Raw genomic sequence first — 23,633 nt, forward strand, 5'->3', positions numbered from 1 at the left:
TGGATGACAATGCTGCATGCATTTACTTTTCTGTTATCCTGCACTATTTCACAACGGCCCAGGGGCCAGACCTGGGATATAATTTATTTATATATAAAAGCAAAATACTGCAGATGCAGGAAACCTGAAACAGAAACAGAAAATGCTGGAAAAACTTGACCAGGCCTGACAGCATCTGTGGAGAGAGAAACAAAGTTAATGTTTCGAGTCCGTTTGGTCCTTCAAAGAAGGGTCATAGGGACTCGAAACGTTAACTTTGTTTCTCTCTCCACAGGTGCTGTCAGACCTGTTGGGTTTTTCCCAGCATTTTCTGTTTTTGTTTATGATTTATTTATGCCTGTTTCTGTTACAGATTGGTAACTTGCCCAATAATGACTTCGGCTTATAAGTGCAGACATGCCGATCGGTGATATCCACATGAGAGTGTGCCGTAAAAACATAATACACTGTTGCATGCTTATTTTACACAGGTACACCTGTTCAATGTGCTGTATAGTAACAGTCGGACATATAGAGCACCATACAGGCGTACCTTTATTAGCACAATTCCGATTTTACAAACCAGGTCAAAAATTTAAATAATAAAGAAAGGACTCATCAGAAATTGCTCCAGTTGGAATATCCAAACATGGAAATAGCCAAGTTGTATTTGATGGGTAAATATATCACATGGGGGAGACTTTTGTCCCTGTCGGGCAGGCTGTTCGGGAGCAGGTGGGCGAGGAGCCGATTGCTGCCCACGATCGGCTCCGCGCTGCCATTTAAGGCCCACCCAGCATGAAACTTGGCTCCCGAGGACAGCGGGAGTGGACAGGTGGTGGCGGGAGTGCAATGACCGCTGGGTCCAATGGCGACCCCGTGGCCTGTTCAAAGACGGCGCAGGCAGCCTTGCAAAGGCTGTGCATCATGGTGAACAGAAGGGCACCCCAGAGCGCTGCTGGTGAGCAGGCCAGGCAGGAGGGTAGGGCAACGGCACACTGTGCCCCTCGCTTTTCTGACAAGTGCCTAGCTTCCCTCCTGGAGGAGGTGGCAGCACGGGGGGAGGTACTTGTTCTGAGGAACAGGAGGAGGAGGCCCGTCCGTCTGACCAGACGTGCCAGGGAGGAGGTGGCAGACATAGTTAGGTCCCATGATGTGGTGCGACGCACCTGGGTCCAGTGCTGCAAGCGTTTCAACGACCTCTTGAGTTCGGGAAGGGTGAGTACCATGTTGGCAGAGGTCACTTAACACAGCAGGTAGGCTTTCCCCCCAACTACCACAACCACAATCACCCCCCCACCCTCCCCCCCCCCCCCCCCCCCCCCCCCCCCCCCCCGGCAAATATCTGAGTGCACTGACAGCATTGAATCATTCATGGCATGTGTCCCTCGCTGGGTGGGCCAGCCGATATTGCCCATGCCTAGTTCACCCTGAGAGGATAGTGCTGAGATGGATTCTGCACCTGCAGCATGTGGTAGACTGACACCTAGAGTACTGTTTTGGGGAGTAGCTCAAGGATCTGCACCCTAGGTGCAGTGCTGGAACTGCAAAAATGTCAAAGTCAGACTGCTGACATGCTGGGAGGGGAGCTTCCAGGTGGCGGGGCACCAATCCATCTGCTGCCCTTGGTATTCCACGTGCTTGTGCATCCTTGCTTTGCAAGGTTAGACCGTATGGTGGCAAATGTGATAGAGGCAGCATGTGGGCAAGGGGGTGTTTCAGCCCTGGCTTCTTGGTGTGAGTGTGCATCAGCTCCTGGATGCCATGGAATCCAGGTACAGGGTGGGCTAATCAATGCTCCTCTCTCCTTCTCAGGAGAAGATCGCACACAACACCTGCTCTTATAGCCACAGTATTTATATGGCTAGTCCAGTTCAGTTTCTGGTCAATGGAAAGTCCCAGGATATTGATAGTGGGGGATTCAGTGATGGTAATGCCATTGAATATCCAGCATCCGCAGTTTTTTGTTTTTATCAAAGGGCAATATTGGATTCTCCCTTGTTGGAGATGGTCATTGCCTGACACTCGTGTGGTGCGAATGTTACTTGCCACTTGTCAGCCCAAGCCTGAATATTGTCCAGGTCTTGCTGCATTTGGATATGGACTGCTTCAGTATCTGGGGAGTCGCGAATGGTGTTGAACATCCCCAATTCTGACCTTATGATGGAAGGAAGGTCATTGATGGAGCAGCTGAAGATGGTTGGGCCTAGGACACTACCCTGAGGAACTCCTGCAATGATGTCATGGAGCTGAGGTGACTGACCTCCAACAACCACAGCCACTTTCCTTTGTGCTAGGTATGACTCCAGCCAGTGGAGAGTTTTCCCCCTGATTTCCATTGACTCCAGTTTTGCTAGGGCTCCTTGATGCCACACTCAGTCAAATCAGGGACAGCTTTGATGTGAAGGGCCGTCACTCTCACCTCACCTCGAGAATTCAGCCGTTTTGTCCATGTTTGAACCAAGGCTGTAATGAAGTCAGGAACTGAATGGCTCTGGCAGAACACAAACTGGGCATGAGTGAGCAGGTCAAAAACAGAATTACTTGGAAGAACTCAGCAGGTCCGGCAGCATCGGCGGAGAAGAGAAGAGTTGACATTTCGAGTCCTCATGACCCTTCGACAGAGCGTGAGTTCGAGTCCAAGAAAGAGTTGAAATATAAGCTGGTTTAAGGTGTGTTGGGGGGTGGGGGGGTGCGGAGAGAGAGAAGTGGAGGGGGTTGGTGTGGTTGTAGGGACAAACAATCAGTGATAGAAGCAGATCATCAAAAGATGTCACCAACAATAGAACAAAAGAACATATAGGTGTTAAAGTTGGTGATATTATCTAAACGAATGTGCTAATTAAGGATGGATGGTAGTGCACTCAAGGTATAGCTCTAGTGGGGGTGGGGAGAGCATAAAAGATTTTAAAATATTTAAAAATAATGGAAATAGGTGGGAAAAGAAAAATCTATATAATTTATTGGAAAAAAAACAAAAGGAAGGGGGAAGCAGAAAGGGGGTGGGGATGGGGGAGGGAGCTCAAGACCTAAAGTTGTTGAATTCAGTATTCAGTCCGGAAGGCTGTAAAGTGCCTAGTTGGAAGATGAGGTGCTGTTCCTCCAGTTTGCGTTGGGCTTCACTGGAACAATGCAGCAAGCCAAGGACCGACATGTGGGCAAGAGAGCAGGATGGAGTGTTAAAATGGCAAGCGACAGCGAGGTTTGGGTCATTCTTGCGGACAGACCGCAGGTGTTCTTCAAAGCAGTCGCCCAGTTTACGTTTGGTCTCTCCAATGTAGAGGAGACCACATTGGGAGCAACGAATGCAGTAGACTAAGTTGGGGGAAATGCAAGTGAAATGCTGCTTCACTTGAAAGGAATGTTTGGGTCCTTGGACGGTGAGGAGAGAGGAAGTGAAGGGGCAGGTGTTGCATCTTTTGCGTGGGCATGGGGTGGTGCCATAGGAGGGGGTTGAGGAGTAGGGGGTGATGGAGGAGTGGACCAAGGTGTCCCGGAGGGAGCGATCCCTACGGAATGCCGATAGGGGGGGTGAAGGGAAGATGTGTTTGGTGGTGGCATCATGCTGGAGTTGGCGGAAATGGCGGAGGATGATCCTTTGAATGCGGAGGCTGGTGGGGTGATAAGTGAGGACAAGGGGGACCCTATCATGTTTCTGGGAGGGAGGAGAAGGCGTGAGGGCGGATGCGTGGGAGATGGGCCGGACACGGTTGAGGGCCCTGTCAACGACCATGGGTGGAAAACCTCGGTTAAGGAAGAAGGAGGACATGTCAGAGGAACTGTTTTTGAAGGTAGCATCATCGGAACAGATGCGACAGAGGCGAAGGAACTGAGAGAATGGGTGGAGTCCTTACAGGAAGTGGGGTGTGAGGAGCTGTAGTCGAGGTAGCTGTGGGAGTCGGTGGGTTTGTAATGGATATTGGTGGACAGTCTATCACCAGAGATTTAGACAGAGAGGTCAAGGAAGGGAAGGGAAGTGTCAGAGATGGACCACGTGAAAATGATGGAGGGGTGGAGATTGGAAGTCAAATTAATAAATTTTTCCAAGTCCCGACGAGAGCATGAAGCAGCACCGAAGTAATCATCGATGTAGCGGAGAAAGAGTTGTGGAAGGGGGCTGGAGTAGGACTGGAACAAGGAATGTTCCACATACCCCATAAAGAGACAGGCATAGCTGGGGCCCATGCGGGTACCCATAGCCACACCTTTTATTTGGAGGAAGTGAGAGGAGTTGAAGGAGAAATTGTTCAGCGTGAGAACAAGTTCAGCCAGACCGAGGAGAGTAGTGGTGGATGGGGATTGTTCGGGTCTCTGTTCGAGGAAGAAGCTAAGGGCCCTCACACCATCCTGGTGGGGGATGGAGGTGTAGAGGGATTGGACGTCCATGGTGAAGAGGAAGCGGTTGGGGCCAGGGAACTGGAAATTGTTGATGTGACGTAAGGTGTCAGAGGAATCACGGATGTAGGTGGGAAGGGACTGGACAAGGGGAGAGAGAAGTGAGTCAAGATAACGAGAAATGAGTTCTGTGGGGCAGGAGCAAGCTGAGATGATCGGTCTACTGGGGCAGTTCTGTTTGTGGATTTTGGGTAGGAGATAGAAGTGGGCCGTCCGAGGTTGGGCGACTATCAGGTTGGAAGCTGTGGGAGGAAGATCCCCAGAGGAGATGAGGTCAGTGACAGTCCTGGAAACAATGGCTTGATGTTCAGTGGTGGGGTCATGGTCCAGGGAGAGGTAGGAGGAAGTGTCTGCGAGTTGACGCTCTACCTCGCGGAGATTACAGGTTGTTTTTGAGTACAATTTTTCTGCTGCTGTTGGCCCACAGTGCCTCATGGATGCCCAGCCTTGAGTTGCTAGATCTGTTCAAAATCTATCCCATTTAGCACGGTGGTGGTACCACACAACATTATGGAGGCTATCCACAACGTGAAGGTGGGATTTTGTCTCCACAATGACTGTCCGGTGGTCACTCCTACTGATACTGTCATGGATAGCTGCATCTGCGGCAGGCAGGTTGGTGGATATGAGGTCAAGTATGTTTTCCCTGTTGTTGGTTCCCTCACCACCTGCTGCAGCCCCAGCCTAGCAGCTATGTCATTTAAGACTCGGCCAGCTCGGTCAGTAGTGGTGCTACCGAGCCACTCTTGATGATGGACATTGAAGTCCCCCACCCAGAGTACGTTCTGCGCCCTTGCCACCCTCCAAGTGATGTTCGACGTGGAGGAGCACTGATTCATCAGCTGAGTGAGGGTGGTACTTGGTAATCAGCAGGAGGTTTCCTTGCCCACGTTTGACCTGATACCATGAGACTTCACGAGGCTTCATGGGGTCCAGAGTCGATGTTGAGGGCTCCCAGGGCAATTCCCTCCCAACTGTATACTACTCTGCTGTCTCAATTTCTGGTGATAGACTGTCCACCAATATTCATTACAAGCCTACCGACTCCCACAGCTACCTCGACTACAGCTCTTCACACCCCGTTTCCTGTAAGGACTCCATCCCATTCTCTCAGTTCCTTCGCCTCTGTCGCATTTGTTTTGATGATGTCACTTTCCAAAACAGTTCCTCTGACATGTCTTCCTTCTTCCTTAACCGAGGTTTTCCACCCACGGTGGTTGACGGGGCCCTCAACCGTGTCTGGCCCATCTCCCATGCATCCACTCTCACTCCTTCCTCTCCCTCCCAGAAACATGATAGGGTCCCCCTTGTCCTCACTTATCACCCCACCAGCCTCCACATTCAAAGATTCATCCTCCGCCAATTCCGTCAACTCCAGCATGATGCCACCACCAAACACATCTTCCCTTCATCCCCCCGGCGTCATTCCGCAGGGATCGTTCCCTCCGGGACACCCTGGTCCACTCCTCCATCACCCCCTACTCCTCAACCCTCACTTATGGCACCTTCCTATACAATCGCAGAAGGTGCAACACCTGCCCCTTTACTTCCCCTTTCCTCACCGTCCAAGGGTCCAAACACTCCTTTCAAGTGAAGCAGCACTTCACTTGCATTTCCCTCAATTTAGTCTACTGCATTCGCTGCTCCCAATGCGGTCTCCTCTACATTGGAGAGACCAAACGCAGACTGGGTGACCGTTTTGCGGAACACATTCGGTCTGTCCGCAAGCATGACCCAGACCTCCCTTACCATGTCGCTTGCCATTTCAACACACCACCCTGCTCTCATGCCCACATGTCCGTCCTTGGCCTGCTGCAATGTTCCAGTGAAGCTCAACGCAAACTGGAGCAACAGCACCTCATTTTCCGACTAGGCACTCTACAGCCTTCCGGGCGTAAGATTGAATTCAACAACTTCAGATCATGAACTCTCTCCTCCATCCCCACCCCCTTTCCGATCTCCCTTTTTCCAATAATTTATAATTTTTAAAAATATATTTTTCTTTTCCCACCTATTTTTAAATTTATTTCGATCTATCGTTTTATCTCCACTTTTTAGCCCATTTCAATCCATTTTCCCCACCCCACCCCCCCTCGGGCCATCTGTCACTTGCTTGTCCTGCTTTCTACCCTTAATGTCACCATTAGCACATTCCTTAGATAATATCACCTCTTTGTCCTTTTGTCTATGACATCTTTGGCAATTTCTTCTTTGCCTCCACCTATCCACCCCCCTCAACCAGCTTATATTTCACCACACTTTTATATTTCTTTAATTCTGATTAAGAGTCACTCAGACTTGAAAAATTAACTGTGTTCCTCTCCGCAGATGCTGTCAGGCCTGCTGAGTTTTTCCAGCTATTTTTGTTTTTGTTTCAACATTGATCACTCCCAGATGAGTTTTAGAACTTGATAAATTGCAGCCTGGAAACCTCCTCTTGTCTGTGCCAATAGCAATCGTGATTTGCCTTGAACTTTAGATGTTGGAAATCTGAAATAAAAAACTGAGAAATCTGGAAATACTCATCAGATCAGGCAGCTTTTGTGGAGAGAGAAACAGAGTTAACATTTCAGGTCAATGTCCCTTCACCAGAACTGGGAACTGTCAGAAATATAATAGGTTTTGAGCAAGTGAAAGGGGGGAAGTTGGTAAGAAGAACAAAAAGATCTCTGATCGTGTGAAGGGCAAGAGAAATTAATTGACAAAAGGGTTCATGGTGCCAGGCCAAAGTGAGTGGTAACGGGCTAAGTAAACAAACAGCAGATGTGTCTCTAGGAGGTGTCAATGGCAGGATCCTGAATAGCGTTCTGAAAATAAAGAAAGGCAATAAAGAGAACCAAGAATAAAAACAAACCTCTGTCCTATGAAGAGAAATTGGGGAAACTAGTCCTGTAATCTCTAACGTTTCGAAGAATGAGAGGTGATGTCATTGAAACCTACAAAATACTTAAAGGGATAGACAGGGTTGATGCAGGTAAAATGGTTGGGGAGTCTAGAACCAGGGGACACAATTTCAAAATAAGGGGGAAGCCACTTCGGACTGAGTTGAGGAGAATTTTCTTTTTACTCGGAGGGTTGTGAATCCTTGGAATCCTCTACCCCAGAGGACTATGGAAGCTCAGTCATTGAGTATGTTTAAAATTTCTAAATACCAATGACATAAAGGGATAAGGGAATAATGTGGGAAAAGGCATTGAAGTGGATGATCAGCCATTGTTGTATTGAATGGCAGAGCAAGCTTGATGGGCTGAATAGCCTACTCCTTCTATATTCCTATGTTCCTATTTTTGGGTTGGCAAAATGTAGCCAGTGGAGTAGCACAGTGATAGGGCCTCGCCTATTTACAATTTATATGAATGATCTAGATGAAGGGACTGAGTCTATGGTTGCTAAATTTGCTGATGACACACAGATAGGTAGGAAAGTAAGTTGTGAAGAAGACATGAAGAGTCTGCAAAAGGATATAGATAGGTTAAGTGAATGGACAACTTTTTTTAGATGCAGTATGACATGGGAAAATGTCAACTCATTCACTTTGGCAGAAAGAATAGAAAAGCAGTATATTATTTAAAGGAAGAAAGATGGCAAAACGTTAGTATGCAGGTACAGCAAGTGATTAGGAAGGCAAATTAGATGTTGCTGTTTATTGCAAGGGGCATGGAATGTAAATGTAGGAAAGTTTTACTCCAGTTGTACAGGGCGGCTGTCACTCCACATCTAGAGAACTGTGTACAGGTTTGGTTTCCTTACTTAAGAAAGGATATAATTGCATTAGAAACAGTGCAAAGAAAGTTCACTCGACTGTTTCCTGGAATGAAGGGGTTGTATTATGAGGAGAGGTTGGACTGGTTAGGCCTGTATCTATTGGAGTTTATTAGAATGAGAGGCAATCTTATTGAAAGATATAAGATCCTGAGGGGACTTGACAGGGTGGATGCTGAAAGGATGTTTCCCCTTATGGGAGAGACTAGAACTAGGGGACATAGTTGAAAAATAAGGGGTCTTCCATTTAAGACGGAGGTGATAAATCTTTCCTTTCAGAGGGTTGTTAACCTGTGGAATTCACTTCCCCAAAGGAGGTTGAGTCATTGAATATTTTTAAGACTGAGTTAGATAAATTCTTGACTGACAGGGAGTCAAAGGGTATAGGGGGTAAACAGGAAAGCAGAGGGCACAATCAGACCAGCCATGAGCTTATCAAATGGCGGAGAAAGCTCGAGGGACTGAATGCCCACTCTTGCTTCTAATTTGTATGTTGATATGTAAGAATATTTGTATGTTCAGAGGTTACAATCCAAAATTGTTGAACTCAGTGTTGAATCCAGCAGGCTGCAAGTTGTCCAGTCTAAAGATGTGGTGCTGCTCCTTGGGCTAGCATTGAAGTTCAGTGGAATATTGCAGTAGGCCAAGAATTGAAAGGTCAGAGTGGGAGAAAGTTGGAGAATTAAAATGACAGGTGACTGGAAGCTCAGGGTCATGCTTGCAGGCTGAATGGAAGTGTTCAGCAAAGCTATAGCTCACCCTGCCAATGTAGAGGAGACCACATCATGAACAGGAAATAAAGTATGCTAAATTGAAAGGAAAGCAGCCACTGTTGAACCAGTGTGGCATTTCCATCATTGGAACCAACCATTTCTAGGCTTCTGATTGCCAATTTGTGGCAAATGATAAATATTTTTGCCACTGTTTTACACCTATTTGATATGCCTCAAACTTATTTTGCTTCAAACTCGTATTAGAGAAAGTCAAGTGTTTCATTACATTAAGTTTAGCCTTGATCAAGTGAAATAACTATGTCAGAGAACCAGTTGAATTTTCTGTTACCCAATTTATTCATAAGTGGAATAGCTGTTTGTAGAATAAGAGAGATTTTCAATAAGAAATCTGCTCAGCAGAATAAACTCCACAGATAATTCACAACTTCCACATTCCCTTTGGGGTTATTTTTGGAAAGACTTTGGCTTGATGTTATATTCTTGAATAGTCTCCTTGTTCAACCATTGCTTGGTAGACCTATGCATTCATGAAAAAAATGCATTTGTCCATTATAACAGAGAGCATTGTTTCATCTGTCAGTCAGAATGAATACTGTGCACCTCTGCCTGAAAGTCAACAAGTATCAGACCTTGCCCACCACACCCAGATATCTCCAACAAATACAGACCAGACCTGAAGAAGATTAGATTGTGACCAGGCAGTAACAAAAGACCCATCCTATTCACCCACACAAGGCATTGATCCAACTTACAGGACCCTTGATATACCCACCCAGCCAAACCCTAGCGTCTGTGGACGAATTATTGAGTGCCAAGCAACACATTGTCCACAGAAAATACAGTCATAGCAATAATCCAAATGTGCTGATAGATTCTCTTGTAAGTACTGTGAGACAAAACTGTACACTGACAGCAGAAATAGATTTGTGTATTCTACCAAGGAAAATTTTAAAAGAGTAAACTTGCCAGACCTGCTGAGTTTTTCCAGGTAATTCTGTTTTTGTTTTGAAGTAAAAGTTGTCTGTACTGATGAAGCAAATGTAAGTTGGACCAGGAGTGGACAGCTTGTTCCCAATTAAGTTCTAGAAAAAATTGTGTTGTATTAACTTGTTGAGGTAAATTACAATGCAGAATTAAGTCTGGTAATAGAGAGGACATTGGAGGGAGACTCTGCACTGATATTTACCACCTGTTTGCTTTGCTTTGTGTTTGAAGATGGATGAGATTAAAGCTAAAGATCGAACTATCTTTTCTCTGGAAAAGGAGCTAGAGGTGCAAACAGGTTACACACAGAAGCTTCAACTCCAGAAGGAGGCTCTCGATGAGCAACTGTTCCTGGTAAAGGAAGCAGAATGCAACATGGGAATGAGCAGCCCTAAACGGGAGATCCCGGGCACGGATCGCCCAGGCAGTCCGGTAAGCAGCACATATGCTTAAAGGTTTGAGTAAGATAACTACTGCTTAGGAAAGAAAAGCTTGTATTTATATAATGCCTTCTCAATGTTCTCAGTGCAGTCACCTATTCACACATGCAACAGCGGTTGTGCACTCAACAGGATTCCACAATTATAATGAACTGAATAATGAATTAATCCATTTTTGATACCAATGGGTGAGGATGGAATATTGGCCAGGATAATGGAAAATCTCCTCTTGTGATAAGTACGAGGAAATTTTTAATGTTCACTGACGTGGGACACAGACCATTGTTTACTCAAACATCTCCACGCTCATCAATGCAGTCCTCCCACACTACTGGAATGTCAGTCTAGATTATGCGCTCAAATTGTGAAAAAGGGAGAACCTAACTCCCAGCATTTTTAGAACAGTGGGCATGGAGTATCAGGATTTATTTTACTCAGATGTCCATTAATTCAGTTGTTAATACTGTTATCCCTGAGCTACGGATTAAGGAATTAAACCTATAATCTAGACTGACAGATCAATGTAGTATGGAAGGACAACTGCTTGTTAGATGTGCCAATTTTTGGATGAGATTTTAAAATGTAACCCTGTTTGCCTACTTAGATGGATGTAAATTTCCTATGGCATGATTCAAAGAAATGCAAGGAGGTTCTTCCTGCATCCTGACCTGCAATCAGCCTCAACAAACATCACCAAAAATACATTATGAAGACTTTTATTCATTTGCTGTTTGTTGGGCACAAGTTGCCTGTCAAATTGCATGCATGAGATAGGAATGAAAGATTTGGAAAAGTCTATTGCAGCCTGGTGGCTGGTCCTAGTGATTACACTTTGAGAATAACCCATTAGTTGTAATGTGCTTGAGGATTTGAAAGGTACCATATACTTGCAAGTTCTTTCTTCCACCAGAATTGAAGGCGTATCAAGAATGTATTATTCATGATTTTGCGATTTCCCAATAATGTTTTTTCTTAAAGATTTACTTCCAAATATCTGTTTCTTTTTAGTCCAGATGAAACAAATATCTAGTCAAGTGAAAGATTTAATACAGAAACCAGCCAAGGGACTCCTGCAATATATGAAGAAGCAGCATTCATTCTCGAAGTTGTGTTAGCAAGTCGTTGCTGCATATTGGCACTTCTTTTATAGGTTCCTCAACTTTACATTTAGAAAATTCATTAGATCCTATCTAGATAACACCAAATTTGCTATACCAGAGTTTGGTGTTTGCACTACACGATTAATTCCATGATGTGACTTATTGACTTTTCCCTCCTTAGCAAGTAGGACAATCGAGTGTTTTCTTTTTGGATTGACACAGAGATCCCATAGACTGAGTTTGTCCATGTTTAGAGCATACCAATTCTAAATTAAACTCATCATTTGCTTAACTTGCGTGGACAACATAGAGCAAAAAAAAAATCAAAGCTTGTTTTCATTTTTTGATACATTTTCCATTTTGTTTTTTGCACTTAGTTGCTGTTCTAGATTCAGATGAATTGAATGAACAGTAACCAGTCATGAGTGAGCAGAAAAGTTGTTATTATCAGCACTCCCTGAACTGTAGTCACTGCTTATCTGCATTGCACAATGTTATTATCATATTACGTTCTCGCACGCAGGACCTACGGAGAAACCAGCGCAAGATTGCAGACCTTAACTCAATAATTCGGAAGCTAGAGGACAGAAATACATTGCTGGTAGATGAAAGGAATGAATTGGTAAGTGATTTAAGTGACCCAAGGTAAACCTCTGCCGTTGGACATGAGATAAAATTTTTCCAACCTCTTATTAATGGATGAAAAAATACTATCTGGAGTACCTCTTGCTCAAATAACCTCCCTGGAACATTTCATTTGTGTAGATTGACAACTTCCATGTCATTAAGAAAAATGACAATCAGGGTGACTGCTCTGTGCTAGCTGCTTTGGTCAGTTTGCATATTGCTGGTCACCTCCATTTCAAATGATGAGGTGTTAGGGGAAGCAGATTTAAATCATCCTGAGGGCTGCAGCAGAGCCACCTACCTCTGGGAAACTATCCTGTGGGCTGATGACTCTCAGTCTTCCCAGGTCTTTCCTTTCCCTTTAAGTAATTTGCCAGGTTGTCTCTTACTGTAACTCCTATATTAGCCTCAGTGAGATTGGTAATTCATATGCTAGTTACACTAGTTTGTGGTACCTTTCCTGGTTGAAAATGTAATCGTATGTTTGGTTAATTTATTGAGTTTCGGGTTTGGATGAAAATTTTGAGCCAAAGATTAAGGATGAAATTTGAAATGTGGGGAGGACTTCCCATGAATGATGAAGCATTTGGCCTGAAATTGTGGACTGGGGATTTCTAGTCGAGGAACTCTACTGGAGAATCAGTTTTCTGATCTCATTTAAAGCTCTTCCCTTGGGGACAAGCAAAGATCATTACCCACCCCCATCTCTCTTTTATTGAAAACTATTAATATTTTCTCCCTCCACTATTGAAATATAACAATACAGAACATAAAACTATCAAAATGCAATTTAAAATTGAAGGGAACGTTTGCCAATGTTTCCAACATTGTATTCTATTGAAACAGTACTTTCAGATTAAATTCAGGCATAACATTTTTTGGGTGAAATTTTGTGGAGGGGAAGGAGGGATGGTAGTCTCAGTCCCCAACTGAAGAATCGGTGAGGGTCTTATGTCCTTTTTATGTTGGATTCATTTCCAGGCTACGCCGCATCAATTAACAGCCACTCAAGGGCCCCATCCAGCCTTCGCTGGTATTAACCCAGTGTTGGGCGGGCGCGTACCTTGCAGGGATTATGACAAACCAACTCTGGTATCGTTGCTTGCACAGTCCTGGAGGCTGGAGGGACCCTTATTCAAAGGCACTCAGTGGCTGATCTAGGGACTGGTATCAGGAAAGGGAGTAGGCTTGCCGAGACCCACCCCCTGCCCTTGCTGCTGAGTCCTCTGCCCCACGGCCCCAACCCTGCAAACGCCCCTCCCACCAGCACCCACTTGATCCTGGGTCCCTCTTCGATCCGATGCCTTGGGTGGGTGTCATTTTGGCAACAGCTCTGTTATCATCGTTGTGAATCTTAGGCAGGGTTGTTTGTGGCTTGCATTTACAGATATTGCTGGAGGGAATGTTCTTAGTAAATTCTACGTTTTATTTAACATAATATTAACTATGTACAATACAGACTTCGCATGAGGCTGAACGTAGAACTATCACTCTCCATGCTCTCTTGTCATGTTTAACCTACAGCACCGATGATGTTGACTCTATATTTACAAATTTAACATTAACACTTTGTACTGCAGCAGCAACAGCTTTCCCAATGATGCTATTCAGTAGAACTCCTAGCCTCTGATTGGCTGACAGCTCTCAACAGGTTGGACTTCTCTGCCCCTGCCCCCCTCTAAAGTTCTTGTTTCCGGGGTATTGCCTGCCGTTGGCCTGTCACTTGTCTTATTGCCACAAGATGCGGCGGGCCTGCCCATAAAAAGGACACACGGCTCTCACTGGCTGTCCAGCCGGCAACTGAGACCATCACCCCCCATTGCCTCCACAAAATTCCATCCAAACGTTTTATGTCCAAATTTAATCTGAAAGTACTGTTTCAATAGAATGCAGTATTGGAAACATTTCCAACTGTTCCCTTCAATTTTAAATTACAGTTTGATAGTTTTATGTTCTCTATTGTTGTATCTCAATAGTGGAGAGAGAAAATATCAATAGTTTTCAATAAAAGGAAGGTGGGGTAGGCGATGATCTTTGGTTGTCCCTGAGGGAAGAGCTTGAAATAAGAAGATCAGAAAAATCATTTTCCAGCAGAGGATGGAATTCCTTGATGTACCTTCAGGACTCATATTTTTCATGATAAATCAAATATCTGACCATCTGAAGGTTTCTCCCATTTGGTCCATAGGAGATTCCAAGATTAATTGGTTGGGTGGTCTAGGCAATCTGCCACAGGTTACTCCTGACTAAATCATTTGAAATGTGTGCATCAGACCACACCAACTCATAAATCTCAGGGCTACCATGGTCACCTCAATTCTGAACGTTTTCAAGCTCTGTCCCACATGGCTCCATGAGGTGAAAATAAATTCATGGTTGGCTCTACGGTGATGTTTGACCATTTTCCCCACAGTGGAAAATAAAACATGCCCCCAAAATTTTGACCATGTCGTGGACCTTGTGAACAAGATCTCAATTAAACACGAAGTTCAGTTTAGCTTTAAATACAAGCCCAAAGATTATTCAGTTACTTCCACTGTTCTTAACATTTCACACAGAAGAAGAGATTTAAAATTGGATTACAGAATATTGGCTGAATTTGAACAATCTTTATAACATATTATTATTGACTGAATGGACCCAAGAGGTTTACTAGTTGACAACATTGAACACTGAGAACTGTGTAATGCCTGAGGCCACCAAACAGTTGTGTGACATGTGGGTAAGGAGACAGAAGGTCAAACAAAATTAATTTTGAACTTGTGTTTCCAGCTGAAGCGAATTCGTGAAGCCGAGAAACAATATAAACCCCTGCTGGAGAAGAACAAGTGCCTGTCTAAGAGAAACGATGATTTAACTCAGTCTTTACAACGCATGGAGGAGAAACTCAAAGTACTCACCAGAGAAAATGCAGAAATGGTAATTTCCAAGTATGGCACACTTTTGTTTCTTCAAATCCCTTGTGTAAAATGAAACCTGTCTTTACAAAGTTATCCCCATTACCTTCTGCTTAGATTTGTTTAGAGTTATTGAAATCAGAATCCAGCTTTTCATAAAGTCACCAAATGGACCCTGAAGTTATTTCAGATGGGTCTTGGTCAGGTGTGTGATTAGAAGAGTTAGAAAATCACTACGGACTGGGAACTAGAATTTAATTACCGGGCCTCATTTACATTCTGTTGTTCAACTGCCCACTCATTGAAGTTGCGAGAAACAGTGGATAAACTACACGGCCTGAAGGCACAAGATTGACTCCTGGAAACAGCTTTCAGGGAGCTTGTTTTTGGGAAGAAGAAAGTCTGTGGAAGAAGAGGCCTAAACTTGTGTGCCTGGGAGGAGACACAGTTCAGCTCCTCCTGGTGCCACAGGGAAGGAAAATTATTTGGGTAGGATTTTCCGACCCAGCCTGCCTCTGGGATCATCCAGTCCCCAGCTTTCTACATCCTCTCTGGAGGCCAGACCCTCTCCAATGGTTATTTCTCCCTGTCTGGGGCAGGGGCTGGGGAATGGATGGGCTGATGTCCAGAGGGGATAGAGGTTGCTGACCCTGTCTGAGGGTGGGCTGACCTTGTTCAGGATGGGGGTGGGTTGACCCTGTTAAGAGAGGATGGGGAGGGGTGCTGATACTGTTAGGAAGGAGTAGGGGGGACAGGGCTGACCCTGTTGGACATGGACAGTGTCCCTGAAATTGTCCTGGTTTTGGGGTGTGTGAGTTGATCCTATCTGGCAGGGACCTGATCCTCTCTGTGGATTGAGCTTCTATAGGAAGCCTTGTCCTCTCAGGGGCAGGTTCTTTGCAGGGAGTGTGGAGAGGTGGGGTTCATCATCTTCAGGGGCTGATCTTCTCTGGATCACTTAGGAAGACTGCAATAACTTCCCTGCTCAGGTCTGAATTAAATTTTCAGTAAAGTCCATACTACATCACAGGAGCTACCATGCATAAAGGAGGACCCCACCTGCTTTGGGATGGTGCCTGGAGCAGGTTAAAATTACGAGGGCACCATTGACTACACATATGTAGCTTTTCACATCGCCCCTATTCATGGGGAAGGGTTATATAGAATTTTAAGAGCTACCATGCTAGAAACGTGCAGTTAGTGTGCAACCAAACTCAGACCTTCATCTCATATGACTAATATGCTGGCAGCAGCCATAATGCTTTGATTCTGCTCTATCCATCATCTTTGGACCCTTAATAAGACCCAGAGGCTGGCTGCTTGGGGACAAGGCCTATCTTCTCAACAGGTGGCTAATGACCCCCCTTCCACGATAAGCAGAGCAGGCATATAATCAAAGCCAGAGAGTCATGCAGAACATTATGGAACAGGCAGTTGGTCTCCTGAAGCATGCTTCTATTGCTAGGGCTGCTGGGAGGAATCTTTGCAGTACAGTCCAAAGAGGGCTTCACAGTTTGTGGTAGTCAGCTGCACACTCCACAACCTAGCAGCTATGAAGAGGCAGCCATTATCTCCGGGCATCTGGAGGCTACCTCAGAAGGAGGAGAAGGAAGAGGAGGAGGCAGGGAGCAGGCAACATGAACTCCATGTAACTGGATACAGAGAGAGAGATTGTGAAGCTTCACTTCACATGAAAGAAAAGTCTCCCTGCAACATGCACACCCTCCCACTCCCCATTATAATTCCATTTCAGACTCCCCAATACAATGTCCCCTTGGCCAACATTTAACACTAAAAACTGCAAATGAAAACTTCACAGAACAGCTTTATCCAACAACACACCCAATCAGAACAAACAGCAATGGACTATTCGCCCTTGTGTATTCTTTTAGTGCCAGTCATTTGAGTGCCTTTGTCTCTCCTATTGCTCCTATGCGGTGCCACCCTAGTGCCTGCAGCATGGCTGTGGAAGGCTGCTGACTTTCAATGGGGAAGACTGCAGATGACCTTGTAGGACAACCACATGTAGCTTTATGCTTTGAGGGCTCAGTTTTGAACTGAACCATTTGACATGAATGTCAGTAGTCTAGGCTTGCTAGCTGCCAAGCAGTAGCAAGGACACTGACAGAGTGGCAGAAGTAGGAGCCATTCTGAGAGAGGACAGCAGGTTTGCACTCAATGGAGCCACTGTCACTGCCCTAGCTGCTGCCTTAGCCATACTCATAATCTGCTAGGGCACAGACTGCAGAACCGCTGTGAGAGCCTGCAGCTACTTTGAGTACTGAGATGCAAGCCATGATGGCAGCAGCCTGAGTCTTCTTGACAGCAACCATAGATCTCATGGCCACCATCTGAGCTTCCACTGCAGCACTGAAATGTTGCAAGGATTCTGTTTGTGTTGCAGTGGAAGCTGAAACAGCGGCTACCAGACACTGTATCATGGGTCAATTCAAATGTGCTGCCATGAAGCTGGTCACCAAGTCTGGGATTGGAAAGATTGGGCTCCAAGCTCTGTGCAATGGCCTCTCCCAAGTTGGAGCTGGATGGACTCCTTGGCATGTACAGGAGTCTGTCTGGCAGCCCTGCCAGTGCACCAAGCATCTCCTTGTGCATCAGCACCAGCAATCTGCTATAGGCTGCCCCATTGAAGTCCTTGTTTGAGCCCCTCTAGCAGAACTTGTCTGTGACCTTGCCATCTGGGAAGCTGGCCTATTTGCAGCTCACTGGTGCCTACTGACCGCGATTCTGTATTACCCTCAAAAGTCCTTGCAGTGCCAATATCTGAGATGGTGGCTGTGATTGTAAGATCAAGTGATGATGTTTCCTGATAACTTTTATGGGGTATTGCTCCTCTTTCTCCTGCCTCTGCCGATCCTGGCGATAGCCCTTCTGCCTCTGAAAGCATACAAGCAGAGGGGGAGGGATAGGATGAGAGAACTGGAGTCAGGAGGAAAGCAGGAAGTTCATAATTACCACATCTTCAGCTTCCACTTGATGTCGCATCTCAGATGAGGTTGAGGCAAGAGTTAAAAAGGGGCATAAGTTCATTGATGGGTAGGACCATCTCCTCGAGGGGGCTCAGGGTATAGATTTGTAGAGCCAGCCCCCTTCCAGTTTTCTGCTTCTCCCTCATGTTATGGACAGAGATGACAGAGACAGTGATTGTGTGGTACTGTGCTTGAGTGTTGAACCTGCCAGAATAACTGGAGGTGTGTGGAAACAGGGAGAGACAGGTGTGCGATACTGGCTGTGTTGGTACATGTGTGTAGGTCAGGTGGAGTATGATTTCAAACAGAAAGCAGCTGCTTTGCTAGGAAAAGGAGGGAAATGAGAAAGCAAATCATTCTAGAAAACTTTTCATATATCTACTAGTTACAAGTTAAGGTGACACTGGCAGTGGCTAAGAAATATTGAGAATCACAGCTGGGGGAGAATCAGGAGACATGTAAAATAAGACAAAAGTAATACAATTGGTAGGTGATGTATAGTAAATGGAACATAACACTTTAGATTTGGTTTCTTAAAGTAATATCCAGCCTGGGTGGGATACAAGTAGTCATCATGATGCACTGCAGTCTGCAATTACATTCTGATTGCTGCCCAAGCAATACAGCATTGCCACTACCCCCCAAGCAAGGAAAAGCTAGCTTCCCAAAGGAACACATGTAACTGCCCTTTTTCTTTACTAGTGCCTTTTAAATTTTTCTCTCCTGTAGAAAGAGAAAATCAGTTGTCATCCACCTCTGAAGAAATTACGTTCCTTAAATGATCTTGACCAAGCTCATGAAGAACAGGAAGTAGAATTTTTAAAGCTTCAAGTTCTTGAACAGCAGAACATCATTGATGACTTGACTAGGGTAAGTCTCACTCTGTTACTTGTTACTTGGGTCTTGTGATATTATTATAACCCGCCATCATTTCTTTATTGCTGAGAGCATCCACCCACCAATGTGGAGTAAGCACTCTCAGTTTTCTTCCTGGCGTTGGTTGCCACATCTCTGCCTCTGCAGTTTGCGTAACCAGTGCTCAAATTTCGTTAGCTGGCAGAAGCCACTCAATCATGGCTCAGCAGTGATGCAAATTTCCAATGCTCCAGAAAACACTCAGGCCCTCAGCCAGCATCTCCCCCCCCCGGCACAGTCCAGGTTGAGGAGCAGTGCACCGAATCAGCATCTTCCCACTCTGTATGCAGAAGAACTATTGTTTCAAGCGATGCATAACATATTTAAAGAAGCTGTGGTATACATTTCATACACATTGAGTTGATTCTAGTAAACAAATGTAATCAAAGGACACTTATTAATCTTTGTAATAAATATAAATATTTTCAATGACACAAAAATCTTGAAGGGATTCTCTTTCTATGTACTTGATGTGTAAACATGAGCACAGAGCACTCCCCAGTAATTATTTAATAGAATAAAGGGAAATGTTATTGCTTTATTCTGGTATTAATGCTTGAAATGTCATTGTGTGAAGAATAATATGTGGATGCTTAATATGTTCCTGTGACATTTCTTGACCTACTATTTTAATGGATACATTAAGCTGTTTATTTTAAAGTAGTTAATGTTTCAGTTAAAACTATAGATGAAGGAATTTCATTTGAATGCTTTAAACCTTCATATGTTTATCTTCACACAACACAATTGCCTTTCTTGAGTGAAATGTAAACACTGTTCTAATGTCTAAATTAATTAAATTAAATTGAAATTAAATTAAAATCCCAGCATTTAAACATTCCAATATTCCAATGTTCCAACAACAACTTGACAGGGTGGATGCTGAAAGGATGTTTCCCCTTGTGGGAGTGACTAGAACTAGGGGACACAGTTTAAAAGTAAAGGGTTGCCCACTTAAGACAGAGATGAAAAGAAACGTTTTCTCTCAGAAGGTCATGAGTCTTTGCAACTCTCTTCCCCAGAGAGTGGCAGAGGCCAGGTCATTGAATATTTTTAAGGGTGAGGTAGATAGATTCTTGACTAACAAGAGACTCGAGGGTTATCGGGGGTTGGTGGAATGTGGAGTTGAGGCCACAATCAGATAAGCCAAGGTCATGTTGAATGGCAGAGCAAGCTGGAGAGGCCGAATGGCTACTCCTGCTCCTAATTCACACGTTCGTATATTAAAGCTTTTAAGACTTCTGCTACTATGCCTGCACCTGACGTGACTTCTGGGTCTCTTGATGGAATTGGCAGTGTTGTGTCCAATATTTCTGTCCAACTATGAAAGCAAACGATGGACTGCCATCTTGCAGTGTGCTTTGCAATATTTGTACCCAAGTAATGCTGGGCATGGGAAAATTTGGCAGACAAGGGAGACGTTAACATTAAACCTTCAGAACAGGAATTTTCAAAACTCAGAAGTTAGTACTTTTTTTCCCCCGCACTCAGCCATCCGCAGCAGCCCTAAAGTACATTCAGCTACCTCCCCCACCTCCCGAACCCCAACCTGAGGCATGTAAGTGAGCGGCATCACCCTCACTATATAAATGATTCTGATCTTCAGAAATAGGCAGTTAGGGTCAAGGGATCCAGATATGAGATAGGTGGAAGTTCTGCGGTATTTTGAATGGTAAAAATAGCTTTTCTATTTCAAGGGAAGGACTGCATGCACTGATTCGAGGTAAGGGATGCAGGACTCTTTGCAGTGTAGTGGGGCCATGACCAAGAGTAAAAGTGTTGCGTGTTATTATGAAAACAGAATGGACCCTTGTATTAAGTGAGAATCAATATTGTGGAGCAATTAGGAAGATTACTGAAGGCATGTATATTTTTGATATATTTTAAAATCTGGCCGACTTGAAAATTCAGTTGAAATTAATTAGATTTGCACCTTCAGGCTTAGTCACTGCAGAGCTAGCCAGCATCCTGAGCAGCCCTAAATGCAGTGACGGATAAAAGGCAGAAATGTATTTTTGCTAATATGTTGTGCAACATTTGAAAAGGCCGTACATGTGCGTATAGGCTTTGAAAATCATTTTATTTCTGTATAAACAGAACATTGTATTGCATATGGAATCCACTGCATGTCCAAACTGGGAGGAGTTCCCATGTGATGAAACTATCGATTTATTTTTTTAAATTAAATGATTTCAGAGGGGTTTTCTGTAACACACTCAATTTCAACTTTGTGAATCTCCCTATTTTTAGGATCGAGAACGACTGCTTCGTCGCAAGAGACACAAACGAAGTTCAAAGCATATGAAGGTAATTGATACTGCGTGGCACAGAGATAAGGGTGATTTTTATACCCATTTAAAATTCCTGTAGCTTGTTATACTGGCTTGTTTGAGGGACACCCCCACCCAGCCCCAAGGCACTGGGGACTAGACCAGCTGCCTAGACATGGCCTCCTGGTGGCAGGCTGCATGGACGGCAGGCAGTGCTCCAGACAGATTTTGAAACCGTTTCTTGCCTGCCTGGCCACAGGCTGCCCTGTGGAGGGGCACCCCCCGACAATGGTGGCCTGGTTGCTTGAGCCCACTTTTTAATTTAAAAGTTTAAAAAGTTGCAGAGAGGACACCTGAAGATGGAGACACCTACTGAACTAACAGTCTGCAGCTCCTTCCATGCTGGCAGGCCTACTATTGGTCCTCCAGCTGCGAGAGCCTGTGCGCCAGCCTTAGCTGAACGGCAGGCGAATCCACCCTCCGGCCTGTAATTGGCTAGTTCGGGGAAAATCACTGCCAGGTGGCTGTTTCACATGCAGTGTAGGCTTGTGACCCCAATTTGACTTGGGCTCTGGTCCAAAACTCAAAATCCTGCCCTAGATCTCCCCAATATACACATCATATTTATGTGGATAAACCTTATGTGGCGTCTCATCTGTGAGGAGCTGCTGCTGCTTGTAGCTACTCCTACTGGGAGATCTGCTGTCACGACATGTCACGTTCATCTGTTTTGCACCATCCTCACACACCCACTGTAGCTCATCTGCAACCACACTGTGACATCCATTACCCAGCTATGCCAGGAGCACATATAGAGATATCCAGCATTGATAGCCCGAGAATTGAGAACTTACACGTGGCGTAATATTATTGCAGTAAGGCAGTCAGTGGGTAAGGGTCCACCAATTACAAAGTATCCTTTAATTTTTTTAATGAATGGAAGATGTGACATAGACTCCCAACCATAACTTTGTTGAAGCTTATTAAGTTGAGTACTTTTAAGTAACAACAGAAAAAGCATCTGAAGGAAACTATTCACCTGCGAAAACATAGGCCCAGATCACCAGATAGTTGGAGACCAGACATACCCCATAAGATGTGCCAGGGGACCCTCAGAAGTCCCAATGTAAGGACTCTTTGGGAATTGCCAGGGAAGTCTGAACTTTGATGGGCAATTCCCCTGCTCCCTGGGACCCTCCAAAAAAGTCTCCAACCCTTAGAGTTGGAGACTTTGGACAATTCCAACTTACTTACGTGGACCTAGGAAATGTTAGACAGGAAAATCATAATCTAACTCCTAGGTAACTATAATCACTCACACTGACTTCCCCCTTGAACCCCTCTCTTTTACACCCCATGCCTTCCCCCAACCCAAATTAACTAGCCCCCATCACCCGACTCCCCCCGCAACCTGACCAGACTACTCCCGATCCACCTATTCCCTCACTCACTTATCATCCTACCACCTCACCCACTTGCCACCCCGCTCAGCTGCCACCTCTATTTGTTACCCTATCACCTCACCCACCTGCCACCTCATCCATCTGTCACCCTGCCACCTCACCAGCCTGCTACTCTACCCGCCTACCACCTTATCCTCTTAACCCCACATCTCACCTATCATACCCCTTTACCCACCCTATCCCCGTATCCACTTACCTTACCCACGCTTAAATGAAAACAAAATACTGCAAATGCTGGAGATCTGAAATAAAAACAGAAAGTGCTTGCTGGAAAAACTCAACAGGTCTGGCAGTATCTGCAGAGAGAGAAACAGAGTTAACTTTTCGAGTCCGATAATACTCTTCTTCGGAGCTGAAGAGAGGTAGTAATGTGATGGACTTTATGCTGTTGATAAAAGGGGAGGGTCAGGTGGAGCAAAAAAGGAAGGTCAAGGATAGGTTAGAGGGCAAGGGAGATTAAATTACAAAGATGTCATGGAACAAAAGGCAAAGCAAGTGGGAATGGTAGTATTAAAGAAACAAATTATTGGTTCAGAATGGATGTTAATAACATAATAAAGGTGTGTGAAAGCAAACATTGGGCTCCTCAACACTGCAAAATTCTTAACATGGGGGAGACCAAACACGGATTGGGTAACCATTTTGCAGAATACCTCTGTTCAGCCTAGAAGCATGACCCTGACCTTCTGGTCATTTGCCAATTCAATTCACCACCTTGCTCTCATGTTCTCATTTCTGTCTTCGGCCTGCTGCAATATTCCAGTGAAGCCCAATGCAAGCTTGAGGAACAGCATCTCATTTTCCAATTAGGCACTTAACAGCCTTCAGGACTCAACATTGAGCTCAACAACTTCAGACCATGAACTCTGTCCTCCATTTTGTATTTTTTCCCCTAGTGCCAGTCTGTATCTTGTTCTCATGAAAACATTAGGAGCAGAGTGGCAATCCAACAGTGACTGCTGCTCCTCAGAAGATTCTGCCCAAAGAAGCCACAAGTTTCTGTTTCTTTGTTTTACAATGCTGAAAGTGCCTGCTAAGTCAAATTCTACTCTCGGGTCATTTAAGTGTAACTGAAATATA

The 23,633-nt window shown here is 44.8% G+C and overlaps 1 protein-coding gene and 1 long non-coding RNA gene across 9 annotated transcripts in view; one reads left to right on the forward strand and one right to left on the reverse strand.

Moving 5' to 3' along the window:
* The window catches only part of LOC121281137 (janus kinase and microtubule-interacting protein 2-like), a 294,067-nt gene that overhangs the window by 160,162 nt on the left and 110,272 nt on the right, over positions 1 to 23,633 (forward strand). For all 6 annotated transcript variants that reach the window (XR_005943821.1, XM_041193858.1, XM_041193856.1 and 3 more), the window contains 5 exons: positions 10,086 to 10,286; positions 11,918 to 12,016; positions 14,794 to 14,940; positions 18,635 to 18,775; positions 21,071 to 21,127. Coding sequence is in view for 5 of the 6 variants with exons in the window: in XM_041193858.1 (XP_041049792.1) it covers positions 10,086 to 10,286; positions 11,918 to 12,016; positions 14,794 to 14,940; positions 18,635 to 18,775; positions 21,071 to 21,127 (645 nt within the window). In the remaining variant the exon portion in view is untranslated. The remainder of the gene's footprint in view (positions 1 to 10,085; positions 10,287 to 11,917; positions 12,017 to 14,793; positions 14,941 to 18,634; positions 18,776 to 21,070; positions 21,128 to 23,633) is intronic.
* Positions 1 to 23,633, reverse strand: part of LOC121281139 — a 66,205-nt gene that overhangs the window by 11,521 nt on the left and 31,051 nt on the right. The window contains exon 5 of one of the 3 annotated variants that reach the window (XR_005943824.1): positions 14,918 to 14,997. The exons of 1 other annotated variant lie outside the window; for it this stretch is intronic. This is a non-coding gene — a long non-coding RNA (uncharacterized LOC121281139). Of the gene's footprint in view, positions 1 to 14,917; positions 14,998 to 17,639; positions 17,814 to 23,633 lie in introns of those variants that run through there. One more of the 3 variants, XR_005943823.1, reaches the window with a different exon arrangement.

This window comes from Carcharodon carcharias, chromosome 8 (assembly GCF_017639515.1).
Source record: "Carcharodon carcharias isolate sCarCar2 chromosome 8, sCarCar2.pri, whole genome shotgun sequence".
Taxonomy (NCBI): domain Eukaryota; kingdom Metazoa; phylum Chordata; class Chondrichthyes; order Lamniformes; family Lamnidae; genus Carcharodon; species Carcharodon carcharias.